Genomic DNA, 27,190 nt, shown 5'->3' with positions numbered 1-27,190 from the left:
TTACATTATTAAAAGTTTTTATTTAGGTTTGGTCAGTACAGGTAAGATAATATTGGAGTCACAGAGCAATATGCATCAACAGGATACAACAGTTCTTAAAAACTGAGTAACTATGCACACAATCCATAAACATTCGGTCACCTAAGGAGAAAATGCACAGATGTATGGTGGGAAAAACTGTAATTAACACTGAAACTACTACAGGACTCCTTCAGTAAGTCCATCTTTTTAGTGATAAAACTACTGTACTGGGCAAACTTGGCAGTCATAAACCCACAGCTATTATGACAAATCTTGAAGGTGGTGTTAAGTATAACAGTATGAGTAAGAATGCCCTTACACAGCACAGGTTCTAGATATACACAGATTTGTACAGACATCATTTATGTTATACTTTATGGAAATAACTTCCATTTCAACTTCACATTAACTCATATAAAAATAACTTGAGCTACACAAACGTCCTTTTAGCAACATTCAACGTAATTAACTGTTAAAATTTCCAAAGTGGCAGAGGTATTGAAGCAAAAAGAAACCCACAAAAAGGCAAAATTGTGACAAGTATGCACTAATTTAAACGGCTTCTGGACAGTATTCTCTCCCAATTTCAATGACACTGTATAAAAATTTTGCAGAAAAATGTTACAAAACTGAACCCTGCACATTTACACTGGAGTCCAAACCATTCTGGACATGACGAGAACCCACAGTTCTGTTACCTTTCATGCTCACTGTTTTCTCCTCTTGAGGATCATGATTGGAGTCTGTGTCATTTGAGTGGTGAGTGAGAGAGTTTTCACTGCCAGTGGGAGAGTCTACACTTTCATACCCAGTACTGAGCTGGTTTATGTAGCTACCACTTCCTCTACCAGTTCTATCTTCAGAGTGGTTGGACAGCTTATTACCATTCCCTGGAGAAGCCGGGAAGTCATCCTCCGTGCCGCTACCCTCCCTATAAAATCCAGGCCCAGACGTCCGCTGATGGGAGGAGCTGCCATTGCTTGGTCCGTTTGCCAGGCGGCTGCAGTCTTTGCCCGCAGCCTCTCCCTGCTCTGGGGGCTCAGAGGATGGAGTCCTGCTGGTTCCTGGGTTGGAGGCCTGGGACTGCTGCTGCTGGTACTGTGCCAACTGCTGGCGAGTCTCCTTCAACTGCTGCTGAAGAACTAGAATGGTGCTTTGCATACCCTCTACCTCCTCATCAAGCTGGATGATGAAGTCATTCAATTCTATGTAGAGAAAACACATTTGTTGCAAACACTTAATAGCCCATATATAGCTTGAATCTCAGACAAAAAAAAATTAAAATCTCATAACTCAACATTTTATGCTGAAATTTTTCAGTGAACTATTTCTCAGCCATCAGGTATGCACTGGTTTTGACACTCTGCCTCTGAAGGAGAAAATGCTTAACTGAGGTATCCAACTCTTTTCTATACTGCTACTAAAAATAGGAGAGATTTTAATTTCTGGGCAAGAAAGTAAGATATTCAGAGAAAAACTCAATTACAATAATTAATATTTTGTAAGTTGATCCTAATGTTTCTACTTTTATTCAACTATAAATTCCTGGCAGAAATACTGTAAAAGCGACCATGAATCGTATCTGTGCATAACAGACCTGAGTTACTGCAAAACCCTATTCAGTAGCCAAAGTATTATTTTTTTATCACATTTCAAGGAAGCTTCAATTCTTACTGTGTTTAATCCTTTAAATCCTTCAAGAGACAACAAAAAAAAGACCTTACCAACAAGAGTGTTTTTAATATTCATGTATTAGAAAAATGTTTTTACAATTAGTTCTTCATTCTGGAACAAAACAAATCTGACCTCAAAACAGTGTAAGAAACACTGACTCAGTCTTCAATTCAACTGCACCATCAGTATGACAGTGAAAATAAAATGCAAACTGCTTAATATTGTAAAATTTTTTTAAAGTGTTCTCGTTGCTATGGAAAAAAATCATTAGGAAAACTGTTATTGCAGAAATATCATCATCTTGATTCATATATGGGGAAGAAGCAACTCAGTGCTGTATTCAAAAGTAGCAGCCTTTAGTATCTACACTTGTTTCAATTGTACTTGGTAGATTTTGTTGAAGTGCATTATCAAAACATTAGTTACTATTCCCACAAAATGACATTATACATAATTTCTCTTAAGAGTTCCAATTATTTTATACTGCTGCTTTCTCAAAGAGTTGAAAATGATTGAAGAAAGACCTATCCTTAAAAATGTAAGACATCTCAGATGTGATGCCATATCAAATTTCTAATATCTTACAACCTTCAGATGTAAGGCAAACAAAAAGATATTCACATCTATGTGATGTCTAGATAGGTTATATCCCCAAACTTCAGATAACCTAATCTAACATTCTATCAAGAGCCACTCACACCACACAGAATTTGAGACTGAAGACTTGTAAACCTGCATTTTCCCCTTCATTTAAGTTATGCAAGAGGTCAGAGTTTATAGATAATTTCAATTTAGTTGTAAAATTTAGACTATAAGCATGAGGAGACATTTTCACTCATCTGAGTTACAAAAGGGAAAAAAATACCAGTTTTCATATTCTTAGGCATTATTGAAAAATTGCTGATTTTTAAAAATAAATTCCAAATTAGTCAGTTAACAAGAAGCTTTCTGTTCTCAGTGCATGCCTAGGCTTCACGTAATGTTAACAGTTTTCATCTTGCCAATTCACCAGTAATGTGTGCAGTCTAAACACTCCCTATTAAATAGCAAGACTTACAGAACAATCTCTATTTCAAACACTGCATTACTGGAGCTGTGAATCCCACCAGTTCCCCCAACTTAAGGATTTTGTCTGTTTGTTTTTAACTAAGACTACCAGTTAATACTTACTATTGTCATATTTTACTCAATACTGCTCTTTCATTCTGGCAAAAATGCTTTTGCATTATGTATATCACCACAAAATTAAACTTGCAGAACTGCAAGGCAACTTCTATTCGTTAAAAAATCCCTTACCATCCTGACTGCTTTTAAGTTCCTCACTATATTTCTTCTGTAAAGCCAATTCTGCCTCAAGCTGTGCAATACGTCCTTGGGACAGCTGCCTTCCAAGCTCTTGATTCTCCTGGATAAGCATTCGACACTTCGCCATTAACTTTTTCCCTGTTTGGCTGCAAAGGAAAGAGCCATCTATCACAAAATGAATATAAAACCTTCAGTTATCTTCCTCAATCACAATTACAGACAAAAAGGAGATGCAATTTCTGCATGTCACAATTCAAGGAACATTATGCCTCAACATAATTGTCATAGCAGAAAGTCTCCCTATAGTTACCACGTGCTGTTCCAACGCCAGTTGATCTTCTGTCGCTGTCCCACAAAGTGGAAGGCAAGTTTTATTACTGAAAATATGAATAAGCATATTGTACTTTTTTATACCAACATCTGGATTATCAGTATGCACAATCTTGCATGTGCCAATTCTTAATGGAATTAAATATTTGATTAAAGATGTGTTTTGCAATTCAAATGATCAAGGACTACATAAAACTACACAAGCAAATTATGCGCAAAATCGCTCCCCATTTGTTGAATTAATGAAATTTAATAACTGAATTTGGGTGGAGAAAAGGAAGTTGCATGGGGGAAATAGTAACACATCTCATGTTCATTTTTCATACCAACAATAATTTTTCTTTAAGAGCTTTAAACATTAATTTGAATGCTGTCTAGGTACTCTAGTTTAAAAAATGAGATGTCTATTTTTCAAGCCAACTTATATGTTTGACAGTCACATGCACAGTCTGCTTCATGATTTCTATGGCCAGCATTTCTTAAGTACATCTTGTAGGTGAAGAGGAATGAAAATGTAGCTGAACATTGGAAGGACATCAAGGAAGGGGTGTATTATCTACTTCAAAATTACAGACTTCAGACCATAAATAATGATCATTAGGACATTCAATTTCTGAAAGGAATGTAAAACAGGTAGGAACTGACATGATTTTCTTTACTAAATTGGTAACGTTACACATCTTTAATCTTCATGATAAAAATCTCATTGGAAAGCATTATAGGAAGCAGTATGCAAATTAATATATAGGCAATACAGCTGACTCCATAAAAGAGAAAAATTAAAGTCCTTTAGGACTCTCAGTCTGCCAAGTCAGGATAGCATTCCCAAACAGTTCTCCTTTTAACAGGCTCAGCACCATAATGCAGCTGTCTTCTTTTCTACAAAAGTGTAAGCTCTGCCAAAACCCCCAAACTTCAACAGTTTTATTGTGAATTCAATAGCAAGACTTGCATTACTTTTCAAGACCAAAAAGGTCATTTAATTTTTTGTATGCTTCTAAACAAGTGACAAATACTGAAAAAAACTGAGGATTAAAAAAGTAGAACAGGACATTTCTGCTACAATCACAGCCACAGTTCTCTCCTGCAACCAAAATACCCAACCAGAAGAATTTAAAAACAGCAACTTCCTTATCAGCTACCTTCTGAGCATTCAAGCCTTAAGACAACTTTTAAGTTCTCTGCCAACTCTGCTCCATTTAACATTTTTCAACTGACTTTCCCAAATCTTTCAGATGGGCTGCTCCAGAAGGAATCTGGCTGTGTAAAGTCCTGGAGGCCTGAAAATCTGCTAAAGGCAGCAGCCTGTTTTCTTTCTTGATGTGATGTCCAATGCCAGGTCCTTGAAGTTTAAATTGTGCCGACCTAATACAGTCCAAGTCGCACATTTAAGATGCAAGTTTCCTTAGAGATGTTCATGCTGTGCAAAGCAGGACCACTTTGGAGATAACCAATGTGACAGATCCCAAAAGTTAATAGGCAGACATGATTTTTAGTCATTTGCAAATTCCTGTTACTGTATTCATCATCACTACAAATAGAAAAAGTTTACAATGCTTAAGTCATTCAATGCTTTTCTCTTCACAAACCAACATCAACTGCAGAATCAGCAAGTACCGGTTACCTTGGAATTGGGACAATTTTAGAATCCCATTAATAGCTTCAGGTTAACTCCTGCCAAAATGTTAAATATTTATTACCTGTATAGAAATTTGCATAGTTACCTATAATGCTATTTCTTCCCATCAAAAATTTTCCAGATGTTCTGAACTAGTAGAGAATAACCTTTGCAATTTACAAAAAAAGACAACACATTCAAGAACATTAAATCCAATAACTATTAAAATAATTTCTATGAACTATAAAACTAAGTTCAGCATAGTTTTCACAAATCCTCTTGAACATACATGCAATAAAACCTGTAAGAATGTAAGTGGTTAAATTTTAGAAGACTAAACGTTTGTTGTACTAGGCTTACTGTAAAATGACATTTCAACTAATTTTTATTCCAAGTTTATACTCTGCTTAATGATGGTTAAAATGGCTTAGCATAGCCATTCCTTTGATTACATGCCCTTTTATTTCCCCCTCCAGACATTAGCAATGTTTACGCTGCACAGTCTTATCTACATTAAGGTCCAGAACTAACTCTGCTTAGGGCTGCAGTTAACATGTTATCCATCCCAAGAACATCAGTTTAGAATATGAATAGGGCCATTGCCTCTTTCAAAAACTAGGCCAGATGCCATTAAATGAGTTATTGTGTACAAGGATGGACAATTAAAGCAATTAAAGGAGGGGGTGGGGCAAGACGCAAAGAGAATGAAAAAAACCCTACCAATATTTTATATGAGCCAATTTCAAGAAATAAAACCCAGTAAAATCTTAACCCAGTTAACAAAGCCTCAATTATTTACCAGGAAATAACTCTTAACTTTCTATATTTCAGCCACTGCACATATGAATTATGAACATTCACACCACTGACTTAGAATTATATGATGCAAACTAGGGTATGTAGTAGCTATAGAAATAACATTTTCTTTTGACACTTGGTATCGAAAGGAATTGTCAAGTTACTCATCTCTCCTCAGCTGTATTCACACATCCAGAGCCTGAGGACTTTAGAAAACAACCAACCTTTATCTAAATGTACTAAAAAACTTTCTGAACTCCAAGTTAGAAACAAGCAATCTGCATGGCATGCCTCTTTCAACACATTATAGTGAGCTTTACAAATGGCTTAGTAACACATTAACAATTTATTAATATAAGTCTTACCTCTGTTTTGATGCTATATCAATAAAATCTTAGATACTGCTATAGCAAAATCATTCCGGATGTATCACTTTTAAAAAGGTAAAATTTTTCTGTGGATTTTTTTCTTTTGCTGTTAAGTTATTACTCATGCAAAAAAAAATAAACCTGCATAAATATACTACTCTTCGATCCTGTATTAATCATCTGAAGCACAAACAGTTAAAGATACTTCCAAGTCAAAATAATGTAATGGCATCTTACTAAAAGTCATCAAAACAGTTAGAATACATCACCTTCTGTGACAGCTGAATGTCTCTTTTTAATTTAAAAATGAATTGTTTAAAATGTTGCCCAACTGTTTTGAAAAATCAAAACCTCAGATTACTAAATAGAACTCTATTTGCTATGGGAAAAAACGAACACACAAATGCTACACCAAATCTACATTTTGCTTTACAGACCTCGCACGTGCACTCCCAACTGTCCCAGATCGCTACTCTTACAAGTAACTTGGGACAACAGAACAGAGGCATCAATAGAGTAGCAAAAACTCCTTCACTGAATCCACCATGCATGCATTTAAGGTTTTTTTGGTTTGATAAAATACTGACTTCATTTTCAGCGAACGAGACAATGCAGAAGTAACAACCTGTTCAATTCTCGTTCATCCCAGGAGTTTCATGATACAACAGTATAACCAGAAGTGTTCCTTGAACTATGTATTACAACTATTTCAAGGCACATTTTATAGAGAAGCACAATACAAAAAAACCCAGGTGTACAACGGAATAAAAACACCCCACCAATACTGAAGACAGTTGCCATCATGTGCCTTCTGTATTGAGCATTTGAGATCAGTTCTTAGTATGAAGATGGAAAAATTCTCATTTCTGCATGAAAACATGCAGTGAAATTCTTATCACAACCAGTTTTTCTTATACATGCTAGTTGTGATCAAATATATATTGCTTCCAACAATTTTAAACCTGCATTTAGATGGAACGTACATTTTTGTACAGTCCTAATTGAGGCGTCCACAGGATTACCAACCATCAGAAAACAGTTCATTATTTAGCAACAGTGACTTAAGGCTGCATCAAGTGCTAGAGAGCCCAAAGGCTAAACAGTCAAATGTGTACACTACCACTGTTGTGATATCAAATACCACTCTCGTGGTTATGCAAAACTGGTTAGCAAGTAAATTCTTTAATGCAAAATTCACCTCATTGAGTTTTGACCCAGCAGTTCAGTGAACAAGCAGGAAGTCCACAGTCTTATTGGCAAAACTGACTTACAGTGTCTCTAAGTCACTAGGCTCAAGGTTAAGAGCGAAGCATATTCCACTTCTACATTTTACGGGAATTTTACATGTTCAATTCATGATTTATAATCTCTAGGTTCTCTCTCCTCCAAACTGTCTGTAGACACAGTGTGCCACAGACTTAAGACTTCTGTTTCTCCCTCTATTTTCTTCAAATAGAACAATTTTGCAAATGTCTACATGTTCTAGAAAAGATTTTTTTTCGAAGATGGCCATTTCTTCAGAATAGTCCGACGCTGTCAGGCCTCTGAAGCAAAGGGGAGAAAAAAGCTGAAACACAAGGTTCATCTGGTAAGTTTTACATTAAGCATTACAAGCTGGACAGTATAAGAATGTGGCTTTTGCCTCAAAACGTCTGAGTCTTGGTGTGGAAACGAGTACTTGGCTGTCCCACCATAGCATTCTCGTAGTGGGACTGTCAGGGAAGTCTTGACTGGGGAGTATTTGTTTTGTTTACCTATCAGGCGTAAATTTCCAGGCACTCAGTTCATTTTGGGCTTGTTCCAGTTTGTCTTTAGTCTGTTCCAGTTCACCTTTCATTTTTAGGAAAAACAAGTTGATGGCTGGGTCCACCATTGTTGATCGCAGTTGGGCAACACTAGGCTGCTGGACTTGCTTGAGGTACTGAATCTGATTCTGCATAAAATAAGAAAAAAAGACTGTTATTTATACATTATTACAGAAAAATCATAAGTCATTTCAATACAAATAGTTACTCCAAAGTTAACATCAAGGTAGCTTCCCTTCACACTGTAACTTGAAAAATGCAGGATAAAAATCACTTGTGCACACCTTGCACCCTCGTCCATGTGCCTGTTCACCCAAGCTCCCATCCTAAGCAGCTGCCATGCTTAACCTTTCATGGCAGATTCCCTTTCAGATCCCAGATTATTTTCTATGTGTCAATTTACATTCGTTAGAGCAAGATCTGGAACATTAGAATGCTCCCTCTTTCTTTGGTATCTGCCTGCATTCCTTGTGGGGAGAAAAGAGCATATGGAAAGAATTACCTGATTAAAACAGACAATCAATTTCCACTTAAATTCAGTGGAAGTTAAGGAACATTTCAGCTAAAATTAACAACAAATGTTTACAAGCAAATAATAAAATGGTTTTAGAACCTTCTAAGGTTTTTTGCAACTGTAATTGTCACTTACAATGCAAGATTGTGTATTTTTAAACAAAATTAATTTAGAAATATTAACAGCAATTAAAACAGATTTTAGTTGGATTTTTATTCTCTGGCAATAACCACAAGCCAAAGGAGTTACAATTTTTTATGTTTAGAACACTTGCAATAGTCAAAATTTCAGAAGTAGTGAGAGGTTTTCTTTCAAATATACTATTTATTATTCAAAATGAATGAAAATAAGTAGAAATAACTTTTAAAGTTTCTTCAGTCTTAATCCCATCATAACATACATATTTTAAATTGTACTAGAAGTACGTGTTTAGAACCCTGCTAACGTCTGGTACCGTATCAGCCTGCACAGAAAGTGCTGATTCTTAAATTCAACTTATTATGCTCCCTGTATCACACACACTTCTGCATCAGCAAGAGCTGAAGAGAATCACACAATATTAGAAGACATTAATTGAAAGTCTGATGGTTTGCTTCCCACACAGGCAGTCCTGCAATCAGACGTGAGAGCAAGGGAATTTCACTGACAAACCCTAAAGGGAAAGTCTCCCTGCACTCTCTGCTTTCCTTGGGACACACAGCAAGGACAGCAGCACTGACAGCTTAACCAGGTACCTGTACATACAGTTACTTTCTTACAGGGTCTTTACACAGCAGTGGTGAAGAGGAAGTACAGAAGTCCTATGCACATTCAGTGTGCAGTAGAAACCTCAGTCAATTTTAAATGGAGTATAACATATTTTAATTTATATATTGTTAAAGTTAAATAGCAAAAATTCCTGGAGTTCAAGTAAGTGATTTCAAAGGCTCTGGAATGACTGAAGTATTTCCTTTGACATATTAGTTTGATATTATAAAAATAAAAATACCTAGCTACTTAAAAAAAAAATGAAATCATCATACTTTAAATTTTAAACAGACATATTTCTATGCAGAAAGAAATATGAAGGGAGCAAAGCACTGCATAAAAATATTTTCAAGAAATAAAGCACTCAAGAACCCACATACAAACATTACCTAGAAACAGGAAGTCCAGATTAAGGTTATGCTAACATTTCTTGTATGGCATATTACCTCTTGGGTCCTTTGCCTCACTGAATGCACAATCTACTGCTCCCTGAATAAAGATCAATTTTATTCATTGTTATTGATGTATATTTTCCGTCCACTCAATTTTTTGATTCTTCTGCTACTGAACGTATTTCAACAACCTGTCAATTCTTTGTGATGGCTAGAGGTAGTAGACAGTGAAACAGACAACTTCACTGGCAACATATTTCAGAAATATAATCAAGATACAGCAAAATTGCTCCAAATCCATTTTTAAAGAGGCATCACTAACTGGGAGAAGGAGGAGGGAGGAAGGCCACATTCCTTTTTTCACCAAGGCCCAGAATCCTTCCTCTTTCACTGTAAATCTAAGAACTGTAACAGATTCCTTGGATCACCAGCACACAGAATTGCTGCCACTGCTCCTCAGTCACACCAGAAATGCACTTAAACACTCTGGACAACCCAGCCAGTGGTGTGCAATGCCAATTATTCGACAATCTCACTGGGGTCTCTCCAGCTCACAATCCTGAGCCTGGCAGATGGCACCTGCACAGGACTTCAGCTCAACCATCATTTCTAAAGCAGTGATGTAGGAAAAAACTTCCTTAAGCTCACCAACCCTTGCTCATTCCCTCCCCAAACTTAAAAAGACCATTCTTTCCCTCCACTTTTTCCAATTCTAATTTTCTTGATCCCTCCACAAGTGCTTTCTCCAGTTGTTAACTCCAGAGTTCTCATTTGTCAGGCTTTTCATCCATAAAGACCTAACAACTTCCTCCCAGTACAACCCGCTCCCAAAGCAGGCCAAGGGTCTTCCATTTTCTGGCGACTTCCTAATTATATTTGTCTTCCTGCTTAGCCAGTCCAAACCTCACATCATTGCTCCCTGTAATAATTTTCTGGTATGAGTCACCTCCCACTGATATTCCAGGTGGTAAGGGTTAGGGAGCAGGAGAGATTGCCTGCAGTCAGTGGCAACATACAGGAATAGCCATGTCCAATGCCAGACCCCAGGGAATACCCACCCTAACACCCAAAATGCCTACAGACTGTTCTTATTCCCAAACATGAAAGCACACACTAGCTGGTATTTTTCAAAAGCCCCCAGATGGACAAGTAGAGGCAATTTTCACAAACAGAATAAAAATCTTGCTATCAGCTTTCCCTCTGTTCCAACCCAAGGCAGGAGAGCACTGAAAGCAGTCTATTTAGAGGATATCAGATTGTGTGAGGTTTTGTTTACATGGATTGTTATCTTTTTGTTAAGGACAGACAATAACATTTTCAATGCCTCTAGTTATCACATTCTTGGAAACAGTTGCATGCTTTCAGCTGAAATCATCTGAAGATGGCTACAAAGAACAGACTCTAAATATGAAGAATTTACAAACCAGATCACAGGTGCCTGAGAGAAAGTGCAAGCAATCTAAGTCAGATCATATTTTTCTTATAAGGAAGGAGTTGGAAGGAAGAAAGAAAGTGCACAACTAAGAAAAAACACAACAGAGCTGTAACCTAAACCACAAGAGTAATGACTATCTAGTGCTACACTCCAATTTCACCCACAGAAAGTTCCCCTCATTGTTACCTGTTCCATGAAAAACATATTTGAGCAAGTATTTCCAAATGTCTACCCACTTACTGATGCTCAGTAACTGTGCAGTAGCCTGGAAGGAGGTTAAAGCCTTTCCCTGAAGTAGCATTAACTACTCTGTTTATTCCTCTGCCAGAAATAAAGCTTTGTAGAAACCATAGCCAACACCTTACCCACACTTCCCTAAGAGAAGTAACCTCTTCTAGGGTTGTTCCTGCTGGGGGAAGGTAGCTCGAGGCTGCTGCTGACAACAAGGGCACATAGGATGTTAAAAGCCTGAACTTCAAGGCAGCCCTTAGTCACCCTAAAACCACAGAGTAACTTTGCAGCACCTGTCACAGATTTTTACTGAGATACTGTCTCTGAAGAAATACATATATTCTCCTGTTAGCACAGAGCACTAGAGAGAATGGAGCTATGCACTCCTACCTTGTTTCTTCTAAAACAGCACTGACACAGAATAAGGGCAATGATTCTGCTACTTCTGCTCTGACATGCACACCTACACTTTCTAGATGGCAACTGCTTACTTTCATAGGCTGAAAACACACTAAAAAGCTACTATTTTTAAAAGGGTGAGAATTAAAACACCAAAATGGAGTTCATCACACCTTATTTTAAAATGGAGCTAGTGTACTTTAGTAAGCAAGGTGTTCTACACAAGTAATCAGAAAACTCAGTCTTTGCCAACTACTAGCAGGTGAATACAGTACGGTATTAAGTTTTTAACCATGTGAATTTGAAAGCAGTAAGTTTGTAAGAATAAAATGTCTCAAAAACACATCTGCAGTTTTCAAGAAACTAGACATCATAAATGCTGTCTTCCTAATTAAACTGTGACAAGTAACACTGAAGACTTACATATAAATGCTACTGGTATATTTTACATCTAAGTGTGGATTATAAAAAACTTGTTAACTATTATAAAAATATGGAAAAAATATTTTATGGATTAAAATCACGCATGTCAATTAATATCACATGATGAATAGCTTATTAAATGATTTAGCAACCTATAGCCTAACTTTGCATCTCACACAACATGACATTTCTCTACTGTTACTGTAGTGGAAAAAATACTCTCTAGGAACACAAAGCCAAATAGCCCTTCAGACCTACATGAAACTATGTGCATTTTTAAACTTGAAAATACCTAAAAGTGACTATGTCTCCATTATACACCTCCACTGTATCCATTTTTCACCTCTTCTTCAAGGATGCATCTCCCTACCTCCATAGACTATGGAGGTTACATCCTTGGTGTGAGTCGAGAGCAGGAGAAATATAAGTCACCTGAGTGTGTGGGCATGTATCTGTTTTTTGTTTCTTTTTGGTAGGTTGTCATGCACCCTTTTTTCTTTTTTAAAGTATACTGAAAATAAAAGTTCTTCAGAAGTTCTCCTAAATAGATGTTCTGGAAAGATTATGCAGCTATAAACATCTAACAAAGTGCAGTCCAAACTTCCTATAGTCTTTATGATATTGTCAAATTCAAAGCATTAAATACTTGGTTTATAATTTCAAGGGAGGAAGAGTGACAAATATAGTACACACAAATTTGGTTTTGGTGAAAAACTTGTATTTCTTTTTATTTATTTATTTTTAGGATTTATTGTTTTAGCCATATGCTTAGAAGTTCAAAAGAAAAAAAAAAAAAACCCACACCATTATTACTGCTGTTCCACATAGCAGAATTTATCAGTAAAACTTCACAGATGAAGCAGGACCAATACAGTAGCCTTACAACTAGGGAAGTGTTGCAGTACAGTACCAGATATTCACTGGCATCCTGGGCTGCATTGGCAATAGGGCAGCCAACAGGATGAGGGAGGCGATCCTTCCTCTCACTTGGCACTGGTGGCAAATCTGGGATACTGGGTCCGGACCTGGACACCCCAGTACAAGAGAGTCACAGGCATATCAGGGTGAGGCCAATGAAGGGCCATGAGGCTGATTAAGGGGTTGGAGGATTGACACAAGCAGAGGCAGAGAGTGTTAAGGCTGCTCAATCTGAAGAATTGAAGGCTCAGGGGATGTTACCAATGATATGCCTGATGGGAAGTAAGGAAAGCAAAGCCAGCGGTGCCCACTGAAACACGGAAGGTGATAGGCACAAACTGAAACATGGGAAGTTACACTCAGAGATAAAACACATTCTGCTGTGTCAGTGATTCAACACTGGCACAGGTCACCAAAGAGTTCTGAAGTCTCCATTTTAGAAGATGCTTAAAAGCCAATAGCACAGAGTCCTGAGTAACCTGGCCCAACTGACCCTGTTGTGAACAGGCAGGCTGGACTAGAAACTGCAAGTCTCTTCAACCTCAGTGATACTAGGCTTTGTTTTCTGCCATTGCAAAGTAAGCCTAACCCCCTTTATTTTTTTTCCTGTGTATAACACTATTTACTGCAAAGTAAAATGATCTTACAGTCTTAAGAATAGTGAAAATACTTTGTACGGTTCTTCAGTTACACTACTATACCCTGAAAAACTTCTGGCAAAAAGAATGGAACACACAAAAATCAAAGGAAAGCTACAACACTAGTTATTAGTTTTGCACACAGCTTGTATTTTTCATAAGAGAAGCTCTGAAGAGTATATTACTGAAAGTAGCAATAAGCTTTTTACAATCCTCTCAGAAACTGCCAGATTCAAGCAGAATGAAAATTATGTTAAGAAGGTAACCCAAAATGAGATAGTTTCTATGAAACTAAAACTAAACACAGATATAAAAATCAGAGAAAATGGCTTGAAACAAAGGAGAGAAACGAAGATCAACAAAACATGTATCTAGAACACTAGAAATTAAGCAGATCTGCCAAATTTCAAGAGCGTTTTGAACAAGTTAGTAACAATTTAACAATTCACCTATCCAGTCAGAGGCTTACAAATACCTTGGTATCCAAAGGCAATGGAAGTATCAGCCTAAAACCTCCTAAATGAAACCAAATAAACTTAATCATATTCTTACATTTTTATTTGTTCCTGACTCTATTATACTCAGAAGTAACATTTTTGTACCACAGACAAAAGCTACAAGACAGTAAGCATGACACATGCAAGAATTAGCCTAGTTTGAAGTAAAAGCTCTTCCAACAACAACTGCTGCTGAAAACGCACAGAAAGAACTAATATTTTAAAACCCTCAACGTTTAAGAAGTGATCATTACTAATTCAATTAAAGCTGAAGCATCCTGCCATGTCTTTAAACACAGAAAATGTGACCATGTAGATACACAAAAAACACAGCATAGCACACAGGTACTGGCTCAACAGCTGATACTGCTGCAACTGTCTGAACACACACATCCTTTCTAAATACTTACAGTACACTCTTGCATCTCCTGTTCCTTAGTTGCCAGCCTCATCACCAGAATATTTTCTCTTCGGGCAGATTCCTGCTGTTGCTGCTTCAGCTTCTCTTCGGATTCTCTCAGCCCCGTCACATCATTAGCTAACACAATAACACAGAAAGCATTTTTTATAGTATCCTCTCATAGGAAGTTTTTAAAAGACAGCTAAAAGAACCTAAAAACCAAATTCATGAACAGAAGTCAAACAGTTATGCTTTTTACAGTCATGTTTTTAACTAGCATAAACAAAAACCAAAATATTTAGTACTAGAAAAGCTTGACAACTGGTGGTTTTAAATCTGTATTCCTGGTCCTTCTTTAAGACTTACTAAAATTTTGAAGATGTTTCCATGTTTATATAGGAAATCACTTTTAAACTGCTTCCTGAACCAACTATTATTACAACCTGCAGTCTGAAACTTGGAACTGCCCGGGATATATAAGAAAAGCTGAGGCCAGGGTGGTGCAGGAGGAAAGCCTGTACTCTCACAAAAAATCTGTAGTCTGTGAAACAGGGCTGTTTACCAGCAATCCTCACACTGGTCTCAACACTCCATGACAAACAGACATTTGAGAAATTTCTGTCAACTAGAATTCTCATCCACGGACTTCCATGAAAATTTATATATGAAATACAAGAGAAGGAAGCACATTTCCAAATTACTCAAACAAAAAACACAAGCAAGCAACTCAACACCAACTGTATTCACTCTGCTTCTTGTCATATGTAAGACAAGAATTTGAATAATTTGGATTTTCATTTTTTTCCAATTTCTTGAGAATAATCAGCTGTAAATATAACTTGAACATCATGAATTGCTTCAGGACAATGATTTCTAAATAAATCTTTGCACATATTTCATTAACACTGATTACTACAGTGTGTACTGTTTCCTAAATCAAGAAACTGGCAATGTTGAAACAACTTCTTTATCTATGTTTAGGCAGTTTGAGATGTGAATGGAATAATCTGTTTCCATTTGCCATATTTTAGTCTCTCCAAAACCCAAAACATTATGAGACAGGAGTAGACAAAGGATGTAATAACAGCAAAAGAGAAGACATCCATTTGGACTGACAGAAAAATACCCTTTAAACTCAGTGGCATTACATTTTTAAGTATTTAGACTGAAAAGGTGAGTGGAAAACAGGAAATATATCATCTCCAGCTGCCAACATAACTTTTAAAATGACTTAGGATTGGCTGTTCAGTCACTCCCAGAAGGCATTCATATTTTCACATTTCAGAGTAGGATGTTTTCCCCATATCTTCCAAAAGATCAAGTTCTAATGACTACGTAAGAATGACAATCAAATTTGCCTAATCGATCAAATAATCCTTGGGGATCATTTTAGACATTTACCTCTAACTACTATTCCCCCTCCCAGTCTTACAATCCTGTAAGACTACTAAAGGCATTCCTGGACTATTTCGGTAGGTAAAGTTTCCTTTTCTAATGGTAAAATTTGGAAATTTTAAAACCTATTGATGGGGTTATGCTTTGAAGCTTTTCCCTGCCCAGTCTGTGTCCTATAGATACAAAACCGAGACTTTTTAGATGGTGTGATAAATTTGCAACTGGAAAATGGTAAGGGAGAGGCTGAAAAGTTACAGCAGAAAAAACAGGGGCTCTTTTCCTGACAAGTAACTGACATAACAGATTATTAGCTCTCATTTCTAGCACTTTTAGAAAGCACACTTATTACTTGATCACTCTGCTATAGACATTCTGATAATTTGCACCGTTTTTGAAACACGGCTAACTTACAATTAAGGTCTGTGTACTTGCCCTCCAGAGCTTGCACATATGCTTCATATTGTTTCCACCTGTCGCAGATATAAAGAGAAAAAGAAGAATTTTCTGAAGCTCTGTTTATTAACTCAAGACATCTCATTCCTAAGCTTTCAGAGCACACACTGATACCATCATCAGAAAATGTCAAGAGGGAATTACACAATTGCATAAAAGACAAATCCATTTTTAAAAAAGGAGTTTCTAATCATGGAAGCAGTTAAATCTGTTTTGCATCTCAGAGGAATAAAAAGGTAGCTGTGCATTACAACAATTAGAACTGACTTAAATCTTTAAAAAAATCAGTATTTTAAACAAACATTAGAATCAAACTACTTATTTTGTTATCTTCATAAAGTACCCTATATACACCTTATTCTCACAGTAGAGCAATTCAAAGAAAATTCTGTAACAAAGTGTGATACATATACAACATTAAGTATGTTACCAAATGAACAGGACAAGCAAAAGTGTATTATGACACTAGAAATGGCAGTCTAGGTTAAGCAGTTGTATCAGCTCATGCAGGTTAAGACCATTCTGATTATATTCATCATCCATAAGCCAAACAGTCTGAAAACATAATATTTAGGCAATTCATCTGCAGACAAAAAGCATCACTTAAAAACAGCACTGCTTGTTTTATACAAACCATCAAATCAGTAGCAAATAAAGCCTGATGTAAAGTTTACCATTAAATGCTTTATGTAAAAAGTTCACAGCATGGCATTTTGGGATTTTTAAGTAGTACTCTGCACCTAACTGTCTGTGTTCCTCATGATGGTACAACTGCATATTATAAAGAAAATTCATCTACTAGTTTACCACTACAGTAGAAGGTGTCTGTTACCTCCTCTCAATTAATTTTTCTCCCTGACATGCATTTTATGTCAGATTCATCACAACTGCTCCATTTTAACTCTCCAACCTATACCACTACTTTAATTGAAAGTATAAAATCTACCTCTAGGTAATTTGTACCGCTTAGTGAATTCAAACAGCACATTAAAGGGTCTAAAAAGCATCAGAGATCTGTAACAGCAAGCAAGATCACATCACTGGGAAAAGGAAGCACAAGATATCTTCCTTCAAGCAACAAAAAAATTTTACATCTCTTCAGCTGAACATGGCAACAGCATGAATGAACTTACAAAGCTCTGTAAAAGGGAGCAGTAGTATTTGTACTTAACCCTTAAACTAATCTCTCGACTCTAAGAAGTTTCACCATATGACCATTAAAAATTCTGTTACTTCAGGAGATCTCAATCTCCCAGAAGTAAAACTGAAATGGTCTACTAAACAGCAAATCTAGATAGAAAGAACCTAATTTTACATTTTAAAATGATATGCAATAAACAGTTGGTCTTCAAATATACAGGACTACTTGACTTTTTAAGTTGCACTTCACTGCCCAAACCCAGTAACTCTATCAAAATCATGAGACCCCCACAATCCCCTAACAGGAGCAACATACAGAGCAAGTGAAATAAAGATGTGAAACACAAGTTAATCAGATGTGCCAGACCACTACCTGAAAAAAAAAGGAAAAAACCCCTGAAATAACTACCCACAAACAAACCATGTAGCCTATGGTCACCAAGAACGTGTAGATAATACCTGTAAGTCACCTCTCAACAGCTGCTAGTATTTAGACAAGAACCAAACTCCTGGAAAACTTAGATGGCTCTAGGCCATGTCATGGATTTCAAGCCATATGCCTAACTATTCAAATGTGGCATTTTGTCAAAAACCTGGTGAAGACTCTTGCAGTTGAAGCAACTTGCATTGGGTCTGGCTGAGACAGAGTTAATTTTCCCCACAGCAGTGCTCACTGTGCTTTGCGCTCACAGCCAGAATGGTGTTGGTAACACACCAGTGTTTCAGCCACTGGCAGGAAGTGCTCACACATCATCAAAGCACATTTTCCAACATTCCCTCCTCACCACTAGGCCAGGCCTGAGAAAGATCTTGGGAGGGAATGCAGCCAGACCCTTCCTTGCCCCAGATTATGCCTTCCAGCCCACCTGCAGCAGACTAAGGCAGCTCATCACTGAATCTGAGCGGGGGAAGAATGACAAAGGCTAAAAGAACAGATTTTTTTTCTTCCATCAGTTTGCTTTTCACTCAGTATGGTAGTTTAGGTCTGTAATCTGATGGTCCAAAATTAATAACCTGAAGAGTTTCACTGATGTTCTACTTGGAAAGGCATTCAGGAGAGAACTGGGAGGACACTGTCCTGCATTCAAGGATCACTTACAGTCTCACAAGAACTGGAAGGTAACTGAACAGCATTACATCAGTTATTTAACCCCCTTCATTCTCTAAAATATTTATCAGACTTCATAAAGGTAATTTGAAGTACTAAATACTTTTTCTTGATGCACCCATTTTTTATGCTGAGTTTTGGGGCTCACAGTAAATGATAGGGTTAAGACACATACTGCACCCAGGCCATTCCAAAAAAGACTGACTCTAAGTCCTTGTTGACTGAAGTTTAGTAAAAGCACTGTATTTCCACCAAAATGCTGGTGTATATCAGAATGCTTCAGTGTTTTAGCAGCTAACCACTCTGCTAAACAATAAGGGCAATACTGATCCAGATTTTTAGCTATGATCCAGAGTATTTCTGTGTTCCTGGCTTTTCTTTCTCCCAGAAGCTCCTACAGTCAGGACTGCATTAAAGAGGGGAAAGTCTGAGATGAGTCCACAGCAACAAGTCCAGAGACTTGTCATGAGACAAGCATATATTCAAGGTCAGATATAAAGGCTCTGCTCATGTTTAATCAACAAAAGTTAAGATGAGCAAACCTAAATTATGCACTTCATGGAAAAGAACAGTAAAATTGGGACTCACAGCACAGAAACTGGAAAAAATCTTTTCTACCTATGTATTTCATCACTGAAACTGTACAGCAATGGTGAGTAATTACCTAAAAGACTAAAAGGTAATCACATGTCTGTCTCAAAAAGCATTTGCCTCATTGAAGCACAGACCAAAAAAACACATTTCCAAATCTCAAGATAATCTAGAGGTCAACACACGCTTTTCTATGTCTCAAAGTAACAGAAATGACATTGATTAAAATATATGTGTAATAATAATATTTTATTCCATCCTACAAATGGAGCCAGCAGTTAATGCAATAATTGCTAGTTTTATGTCAAATCACAATTACAGGTGAATTAGAAATCCATAACTAGCCCCCCACCCAAAAAAAGTGTTTGAAAGACTGATCAATGCAAACTAATAAAAAGGACATGACCAAAATGGAATTCAAATTTCCATTTCTTGGTATACTTAATGGTTATTATCCTTAAATCCATCAAGTTCCCTTTTTGAGGACATGTTAGTTTTTCTACACACTAAGAAGATGATTCAATAGCAATATGGGTGTCATTAGCAAATTCCCTTCTGCCTCTTCGTTAACACAGGTGAGCTGCTGACATACTTTACCTCCTTGAGTGTATTCCATCATATTATCCCCTGAACATGTGCTGGAAATTCACCTCTTCTATGGTAGCAAATAATCATTGCAAGTTACAGAAACTGATTACAACTGACAGCCTTTTTTTTTGTTTTCACACTACCAGTCAAAGCAAGTGGCACAGAATCTGTGCTTTAGTACTTTCACATGAATTTTATTGCAGGAAGTAAGAGCACAGCTTTGGAGACTTAGGAGTTTACTACTGCCAGAGATAATCCTCAGTACAGAAATTTCTATAAAAAGGATCACAAGGCCAAAACCACTTATTAAAGAAGCACTTTTTCTTACTGTTTAAATACATTTTCCTTTACAGCCCAAAAAACTGGATACCCAGAGGCAGAAACCAGTTTTAAACATATGGAGCCAGACTGGAAAAAATTGTCACCCCAAAAGTAGCTGGCAGGATAGTTTACCCAGAAGGGAGGGTAGCTGACCACCATGTACACTAAGTGTTGCATATACAACCCAGTGTTTCTATACAATTTAGTTTTTGTTCCATGAAACAGCATTATTTACCTTGAGACCCTAATAATGATAACAACTCAGTGTACAAGAAACCAAAAACTAATGCACAGACTACTCCAGCAGATAAACAGATGCCCCACAGATGGCTAGTTTGGATAGCTCCTGGCTTACAAATCAGGAAATTCAGGCATATGGAAACAAGTAGCTTGGGGTGGTTTCTTTAAGCAGGTGGTCTGTGCAACAGGATTCCCTATAATTGTTTCTGTGGTAACACTTCAGCTTTCTAAAAAGTGAAAAAGATGGCTAGGTTCTTCCTTATCAAAGTTCTAAGTGCTGAAAATTTAATTTTAACATTTTTCTGTTAATATCTGAACATGTGGAGAAGACAACTCCATGGACTGAGAAAGTGTAAGAAGTACTGGAGAAGTAGAGAGTTGACATTTTTCTGATGCTTAAAATAACTTGATATCTATCAAGGAATGTAAAGAATCATCTCTTCAACAGTTACAAGTGAAGAAAAAAACACTAGTACTCATGTTCCACAAAATTCTATTAAGGATTTTGCCTCTTGGGGAAAAGTGTTCCCTCCCAAACTACAAATAAAAATATTTGAGAGAAGAGGATACCTTTACAGAATAGACACATCATGAAACAAATAAAACTATTTTTCAGAACAAGGGTGCTAAAAGACAATGGAAGAGTAAATTCACACATCTACCACTGGAAGTTCACTAAAATTTTGAGATGGAAAAAACACTTTTTACGTTACCTTAGGATAAGCTCATCTCTAGGTAAAACCTTAAAATCTGCTTCACTAAGGCGAACCTATGAAGAAAAAAGAAAAGCATAACTTATCAAACTGTCCTGATTACCTGGAAGGGTGAAGTCACAAGTAATTCTACACATACCTTCTTTGGGAGAGGTTCTTCATTCGTCATTGTGAACTCTGAAGGAAGAAGAAAAAAGGGAGATTCATTTAATGTAGTTTCTAGTGTAAATGAAACACTGAACAAGTCAGAAACTTGTATTTCTGGCCTTATTTGTTGCAGTTTGCAGTATTGCACCACTGAAATATTGGCTCCACACCAGAGTACAAAACAACACCGTGACATGTTTGCTCCTATAATCTAGATGATGCCTTATTTCTAAAAGTTCTCAAACTTTCTACTTATGTCTAAAAAGCCAATTAGCAATCAATGCTTCCTATTTTACTAATCAAAACCACCCAAGTTTGTATCAACCTGAAATTTAGCAGATATCTACGCTACATTGTATTTGGCAAGGTAATAATACTCAGGGTCTGAGAAAAGCAATTTATACTACTGCTCCTCCTCTTTGGAATGAAAGAGAATAATTTGTGAACATTACAACATGTTCTTGCAAGTACTTATTCTGTTAAGATTCTAATAAACAGATAGTACTGTTATTTTTAAACCCGTGTGAATATTTTCAGGAAAAGCAAGATGCAAAATAAATGGCTTAGATAGGCCAAACTGAATTCCTCTAGTGCATGCAGTGCATAAGAGGACTGCATTTTACTAGGTTAAATATTCACACTGCCCTGAGTTACAGGACATGCTTCCTTATCTCAAAAGAGTAATACACAGTATTTTCTAGAACTATAATTATGTAAAAATACTGAGTTCCTAAATCTTACAGGCATTCAAGTAACAACAAATGCAAGGTTTGCTTTGCAATATGTTTTCCAGTGGAAAAGTTATGTACAATATCAACAGTTGACAATCTTGTAAAGCTGCTACTGCACGTGTGTCAACTCCTCATTGTGAACACTTAACTTTAAAGAAACACTGCTCTTAAGGAATAAATATTCTATTTTCTCAATGCTTTTTATGAATTACCTTAGTATTTTTACAGTGACACTCAAAGAGCCAATCTAACTTTTCCAAATCCTAAAACTGACAGTAAGACAAGCAAGCACATTCTAATAAAGCAGAGCCTTTTCAACCTGCACTAACTGACACCACCGACCACTACACAGCACCCTACCAAACAAGGTCCTGGCTAACAACAAACAACAGCCAACACTCACACTCCCTTCCTACAATAAATACTGACGTTAGAACCCACAGAAAGAAAACATTCAGTAGAAGCATCTCACTAATGAATGGCAGCTTCCTGTTGCTAGGCTTAGTAACACACAGGCATGTAAGTGCTTCCCTAAACGAAGAGGTCCCCTCCACTTCCACCCACTTCCCTCCCACTCAAAAGAAGCTACTCGAGCATTTTGCTTGAACTTCTGCATGCAGGTCTTTATTTTATTTTATTACCAAAAACATACCTTAAATATAAACTAGAAGCATAAGAGGCTACTGATACAAATTGCCAGCGCCTGATTCAGTCATTCAGAGTAACTAGAGATTACAGAGGCAACGCTTGTGACTCCTATATTTAGGCTGCCTACCTTCTCCACTGTAACTTTTACAAACATTTTTAGAATTTTTAACTCCTCTGGAGTTTGGAAGTAGTCTTATAGATCTCGGCTAATGTTAAATTCCTGACAGAGAGAAACATGACTTTCAGCTATCACAGACAACTACAGCTAACATTGATTAAATGGTGCACACATGACACAAAATTACATGTGTGTTCCTCAAAAAAACTACCAGAAGCACACAAGCACCAAAAACGGTGCATTTCCCACAAAGACCTGACTTATAACCCTTGCTGCAGCATACGGCAATTATATGATTACTGTGACAACCATAGCTACAAGAAATCAAAGGTTGATGCTCCATGCAAACGTAGTTCAACCTTCCATCTCCAGATCACAAAAAATTCCAGCACCAGACCAGGCTACTCTAACCTCTAGACCCAGCACATCACCTTTTACAAAACCACCTCCTGCTTTCAGACAAGAGCACGAAAGACTGAAGTTACAGAAGTTACTGCCTTACTGCCACCTATTATTACTTGCCATGATAGAACCACACATTAAAAAATAAAAACACACTAGCTAAAAGTATTCTGTAGGTTATTCTGGAAAAAGCAAGATTGATAATATCTACAGAAAAACACTTCGTGCTCTTTCCTCACGTACGAATTTCACCTCACTAATGCCCTCCAACAGCTTTCTGGGAACCTGGAGCACCTTAGCAGAAGCTTCACCATTTATTACTGCTGTATATTGCAATCATTGTGCTCCATGTTTCTCAGGAATATCAGCAGTGCCAGGCTGGCTACAGCAGCTGTCACGGTGATTTGCCTTAGTCTTCTGTTACGGAAAAGGTGAATCTCTACGCTACAGACAACAACAGCAACTGAAATGTTCATTCTTTGAATCTAATACAGTAAATTCTCAAGCACTGTGCAACAAGAGATACTTCTCATCACTCAGCTCTTCTCTAAAAGAGATCATGTCTCTCCTACCAATATCAGAAACAACATTCCTGCATAACTGACTGGAATGAACAGGATTGTATTTTGTGATTTATATTATGAACAGCTTAACTGTACTATCCTAACTAAGCACTTTCATGATTTTGCAGAAACGGTGGCTGCCACACGCCACTCCTTCTGCGTATCTGCTCCTGGCAACAAGCAACATAAAACCACATTACATACTTTACACTGTAAGGCAATAAAAGAATTTTTAAGAAAACTTAGGCTTCTATGGCTCTTTCAATTAAAAAAGTGAAATGGGGAAAGCACGCCTTAATTTTAGTAACTCTGGTAGAAGCCTGCACACCTTTTCCTACAACGTTTATAAAACACAGGATTTAAAAACTTTTTTTAAAAGTCAGTGAGCAAAAGTAACTGAATAAGCAATGAGGTTTTACTTGTTATACCCGAACTGAGAGTTATTTTAATGATACCAAGAAAGAGTTTCACGGGGAAAACCCCGGCACAGGTTCCCAACTCCCAAAGCACGTATGTGTGTGCACATATATACAAACATATAATTTACAGAATCACAGAATCATTAGGGTTGGAAGGCACACGTAGCCCAACACCCCCCATCCCTACTAAGGCAGGGTCACAGGAACGTGTCCAGGTGGGCTCTGAATGTCTCCAGAGAGGGAGACTCCAAGACCTGCCTGAGCAGCTGTCCCGAATGAGTGTGCTTGAGATTGCTCAAAAATTTCTCAGATCACACTGCAGTCTAGAAAGGAGTTAAGAGGGAATGCACCACCACAGCAGCCTGCGCCAGTGATCTGCTGCCCTAAACGTAAAGTTCTTCCTCACGTTGAGGGGAAACTTCTTGTGTTTTAGTTTATGGCCATTGACCCTCGTCCTGTCGCTGGGAAAAGAGTCTGGCACCATTCACTTTACGATAGCACCCGCCTTTAAGATATTTGTATGTATTGATGAAAGCACCTCTTAATCTTCTCTTTTCTGGAGTAAACAGGCCTAGCTCGCGCAGTCCCTCCTCACAACAGAAATACTCCAGACCCCATATCATCTCTGTGGCCCTCCCCTGGATCCCATCCAGCAGCTTCTTGCCCTTCTCGTACTGAGGAGCTTTTTGATGTTTAAGAAGAAAAGCTTCACAGGAGCCCCGTAATTGGCCAGGCCTCACACTCGCCTCAGCACCCTCGGGGTCCCGCCCCCCCGCGGGCCGCAGCCGCAGGTGTCTGACAGACCCAGCTGCTGGGCCGCCCCCCGGCCGGGCGCTGCCCGCCCCGCCGCCCTCGCTCCTCTCCCGCACGGGAAGCGACCAACGCGGCTCCCGCGGCCGGGGGCGCGGCGGCAGCCCCAGGCAGGGGAAGGAGGATCCCGGCCGCGCAGCCAGGCCGGGCTTCGGGGCCTCCAACAAGATGGCTCTAAGTGCTTCCGCTCCTCCCCCCCGCGCCCGAGGTAGGGACGGAGGAGCCGCCGGGGTTCGGCACCCCGGGACCGCGGGCTGCCCGCTCCGTCCGTCCCGCCGGGGCGGAGCGCTCGCGCGGCCACTCACCTCCCGCCCGCGGCGCGGAGGCCCCGCGCCCCTCGCACGCCGCTTGCCTGGGCCGCGCTCCTCCTCACATCGAGCGGGGGCGAAACGCCGCCACCTCGGCGCCTGCCGACGCCGCCGCTACCAGCAGCTCCGCGGCCGGGACCGCCGCACACCCCCCCGCCCGCCCGAAGTCCCCCGCGCGCGCCGCTCCCGCCGTTCTTTATTTGCGGGTTCTCTGCGCTACAAAATGGCGCCCAGGGAGGAAATGAGCGCCCGCCCCGCCCCGCGGGCGGCGGCTGCGCGCGCACCCGGCGCGGGGCGGCAGCGGGAGGCGCCGCGGCGGTGGCGGGCCGCGGCGCGGGATTCTCCGCCTGTCCGTGGGGCGGCCGCTGCGGGCGATCGTCGCTCGCCCGCGCCGGGAAGCGGCGGCTCCCGCGGGTTGTTAGAGCGGCGATTTAAAGCCCGTCGGCCGAACGGACTGCGCAGCGCCCGTATCCTGGGGTGCGGCGCGGCCTCCTGCCGGCGGGGGGCGCCGCTGTGCGGCGGAATGCGGCGAGCGGCGCCCGGCTCCCGCCGGAGCGGCTGAGGGGAGCGGGAGCCGGCGCCTCCTGGGAAGGGGGCTTGGCGCCTGGCCGGCAGGCTGGCGGGGAAAACGGGAGCTCAGGGAAGGAAAGCTGCGCGCAGCAGTGAATGAAGTGCGAGATGGGTGCCGGGCTTCTCGGCGTGACTGCCGGGGCTGCCCGCCGCCTCGAGCCTGTGTCCTCAGCCACCAGTCAAAGATAAAGAACTTAAATTCCAGCTGCTTCAGAAGAAGCTGAAGTTTCTGCGTTTGGGAATAAAAACCAATAAAGTAAAGTTGGCCCTTCAGTGCGGTCTAGCACTGAGCTGGTGCTTTAAAATGGAGTTTATCCTTCTTACCATCCGTGTTTTCCCAAGCTGTGCTATTGGGTAAATACTTTTGCCGGCAGAGTCGTAAAGCTGCTGCTGGCTAAATTAGTCTGTCACCTGGGTTGCGCAGATGGAATAGTTTGGCACTCAGTATGTCAGTGCTGAAGGTGCTCCGGAAATCTCTCCTGGCTCTTACTGGCAGCAGAAATAATAGAAGCGCTGCAGAATAAAACCCGACGCACGTGGTCCCACATCCACATGTGTGTGTATATATAAATACACCGACTTTTCACTGAGAACTTAGAACGTTTAAAAACCACGCTACAAGTGACTTGACGTAGCTCCCCGAGGTGACCACAAGGAGAAAGGACCTGAATAAATGTTTTTGAAATCTTTCCTCATTTAGAAGTGAAAAGAGATGCACTGTGATTGCTGTAGTTACCTGCTCCTGCTTTTCTTGCAGATACTTGTTTTAAGCATTCAAGATACCGATTTACAGATTAAGCCATCCCAGGATATGGCAGCATGAGAGATGCACCGAATTAATAGAGTAGGCCTTAATAAGAACATTAATGTAGCAAATGACTTAATTTCCATGTGTGCAAACGCAAACATTACAATACTAAAGCTGCATATAAACCAAGGAGGAGAAGAAGTTGGATTTTTTTCTACATAAAATAGATGCAGATGTACACTCAGAGCTGTGTATAATATACCTAACACTTTCTGTGTATCAGTGTCGATTTAAACACAAGATCTCCCAGTACTTTGTCTAGAGTTTGGCTACTTTTTGTTATGTTCAGAAACCAAACCTCCTTTGTGTCTTCTTAGCAGTGGAGATAAATGTCTAGCTCAGATAGACTCCAAAGTGTGGGATGGTAAACCTTCCACAATTGTTTGTGTTCATGAGCATATAGAAAGTATTCCTGCATTTTTTGCCCCTTGTCAGCACCTAGTTATTTTAAATTTATCTTTACAAGTGTAGATTACATTTGTGGGAAAATATGCTAGCTGAGCAATAGGCAGACAGCCAGGGACATGTGGAGATAAATGGAATCAGCCTGCAGAGCTTAATATTCTGGGCTGTCTTTCTTTTGTACTTTGAAGTTAGTAAGTGT

At 39.1% G+C, this 27,190-nt stretch overlaps 1 protein-coding gene across 2 annotated transcripts; it reads right to left on the bottom strand.

Moving 5' to 3' along the window:
• Positions 1-25,434, bottom strand: WTAP (WT1 associated protein). Of its 2 annotated transcripts, none has more exons than XM_079333383.1 (8): positions 25,206-25,434; positions 21,202-21,239; positions 21,063-21,118; positions 16,320-16,378; positions 14,524-14,651; positions 7,869-8,047; positions 2,992-3,146; positions 1-1,226 (listed from the first exon to the last, which is right to left on the bottom strand). In XM_079333383.1, exons 2-8 carry the CDS (start codon positions 21,229-21,231, stop codon positions 643-645), a joined length of 1,191 nt encoding a protein of 396 aa, XP_079189509.1. In that variant the 5' UTR covers positions 21,232-21,239; positions 25,206-25,434; the 3' UTR covers positions 1-642. The 2 variants fall into 2 exon arrangements, with proteins under 2 accessions (XP_079189509.1, XP_079189510.1); XM_079333384.1 differs by having other exon boundaries at positions 25,253-25,417.
• Between the last annotated feature and the right edge of the window lie 1,756 nt (positions 25,435-27,190).

This window comes from Erithacus rubecula, assembly GCF_903797595.1.
Source record: "Erithacus rubecula genome assembly, chromosome: 2".
Lineage (NCBI taxonomy): Eukaryota > Metazoa > Chordata > Aves > Passeriformes > Muscicapidae > Erithacus > Erithacus rubecula.
The sequence above is the reverse complement of the archived record's forward strand: the minus strand, read 5'-3'. Positions and strand labels throughout refer to the sequence as shown.

Excerpts from the sequence above, each read along its gene's own strand:
- WTAP (XM_079333383.1), bottom strand. The coding sequence starts at position 21,231 with ATGACGAATGAAGAACCTCTCCCAAAGAAG. Across the intron at positions 21,119-21,201 it reads AAGAACCTCTCCCAAAGAAG|GTTCGCCTTAGTGAAGCAGA; the intron begins GTATGTGTAGAA and ends TTTTCTTCATAG. Across the intron at positions 14,652-16,319 it reads CAAGTACACAGACCTTAATT|CTAATGATGTGACGGGGCTG; the intron begins GTAAGTTAGCCG and ends TTATTGTGTTAG.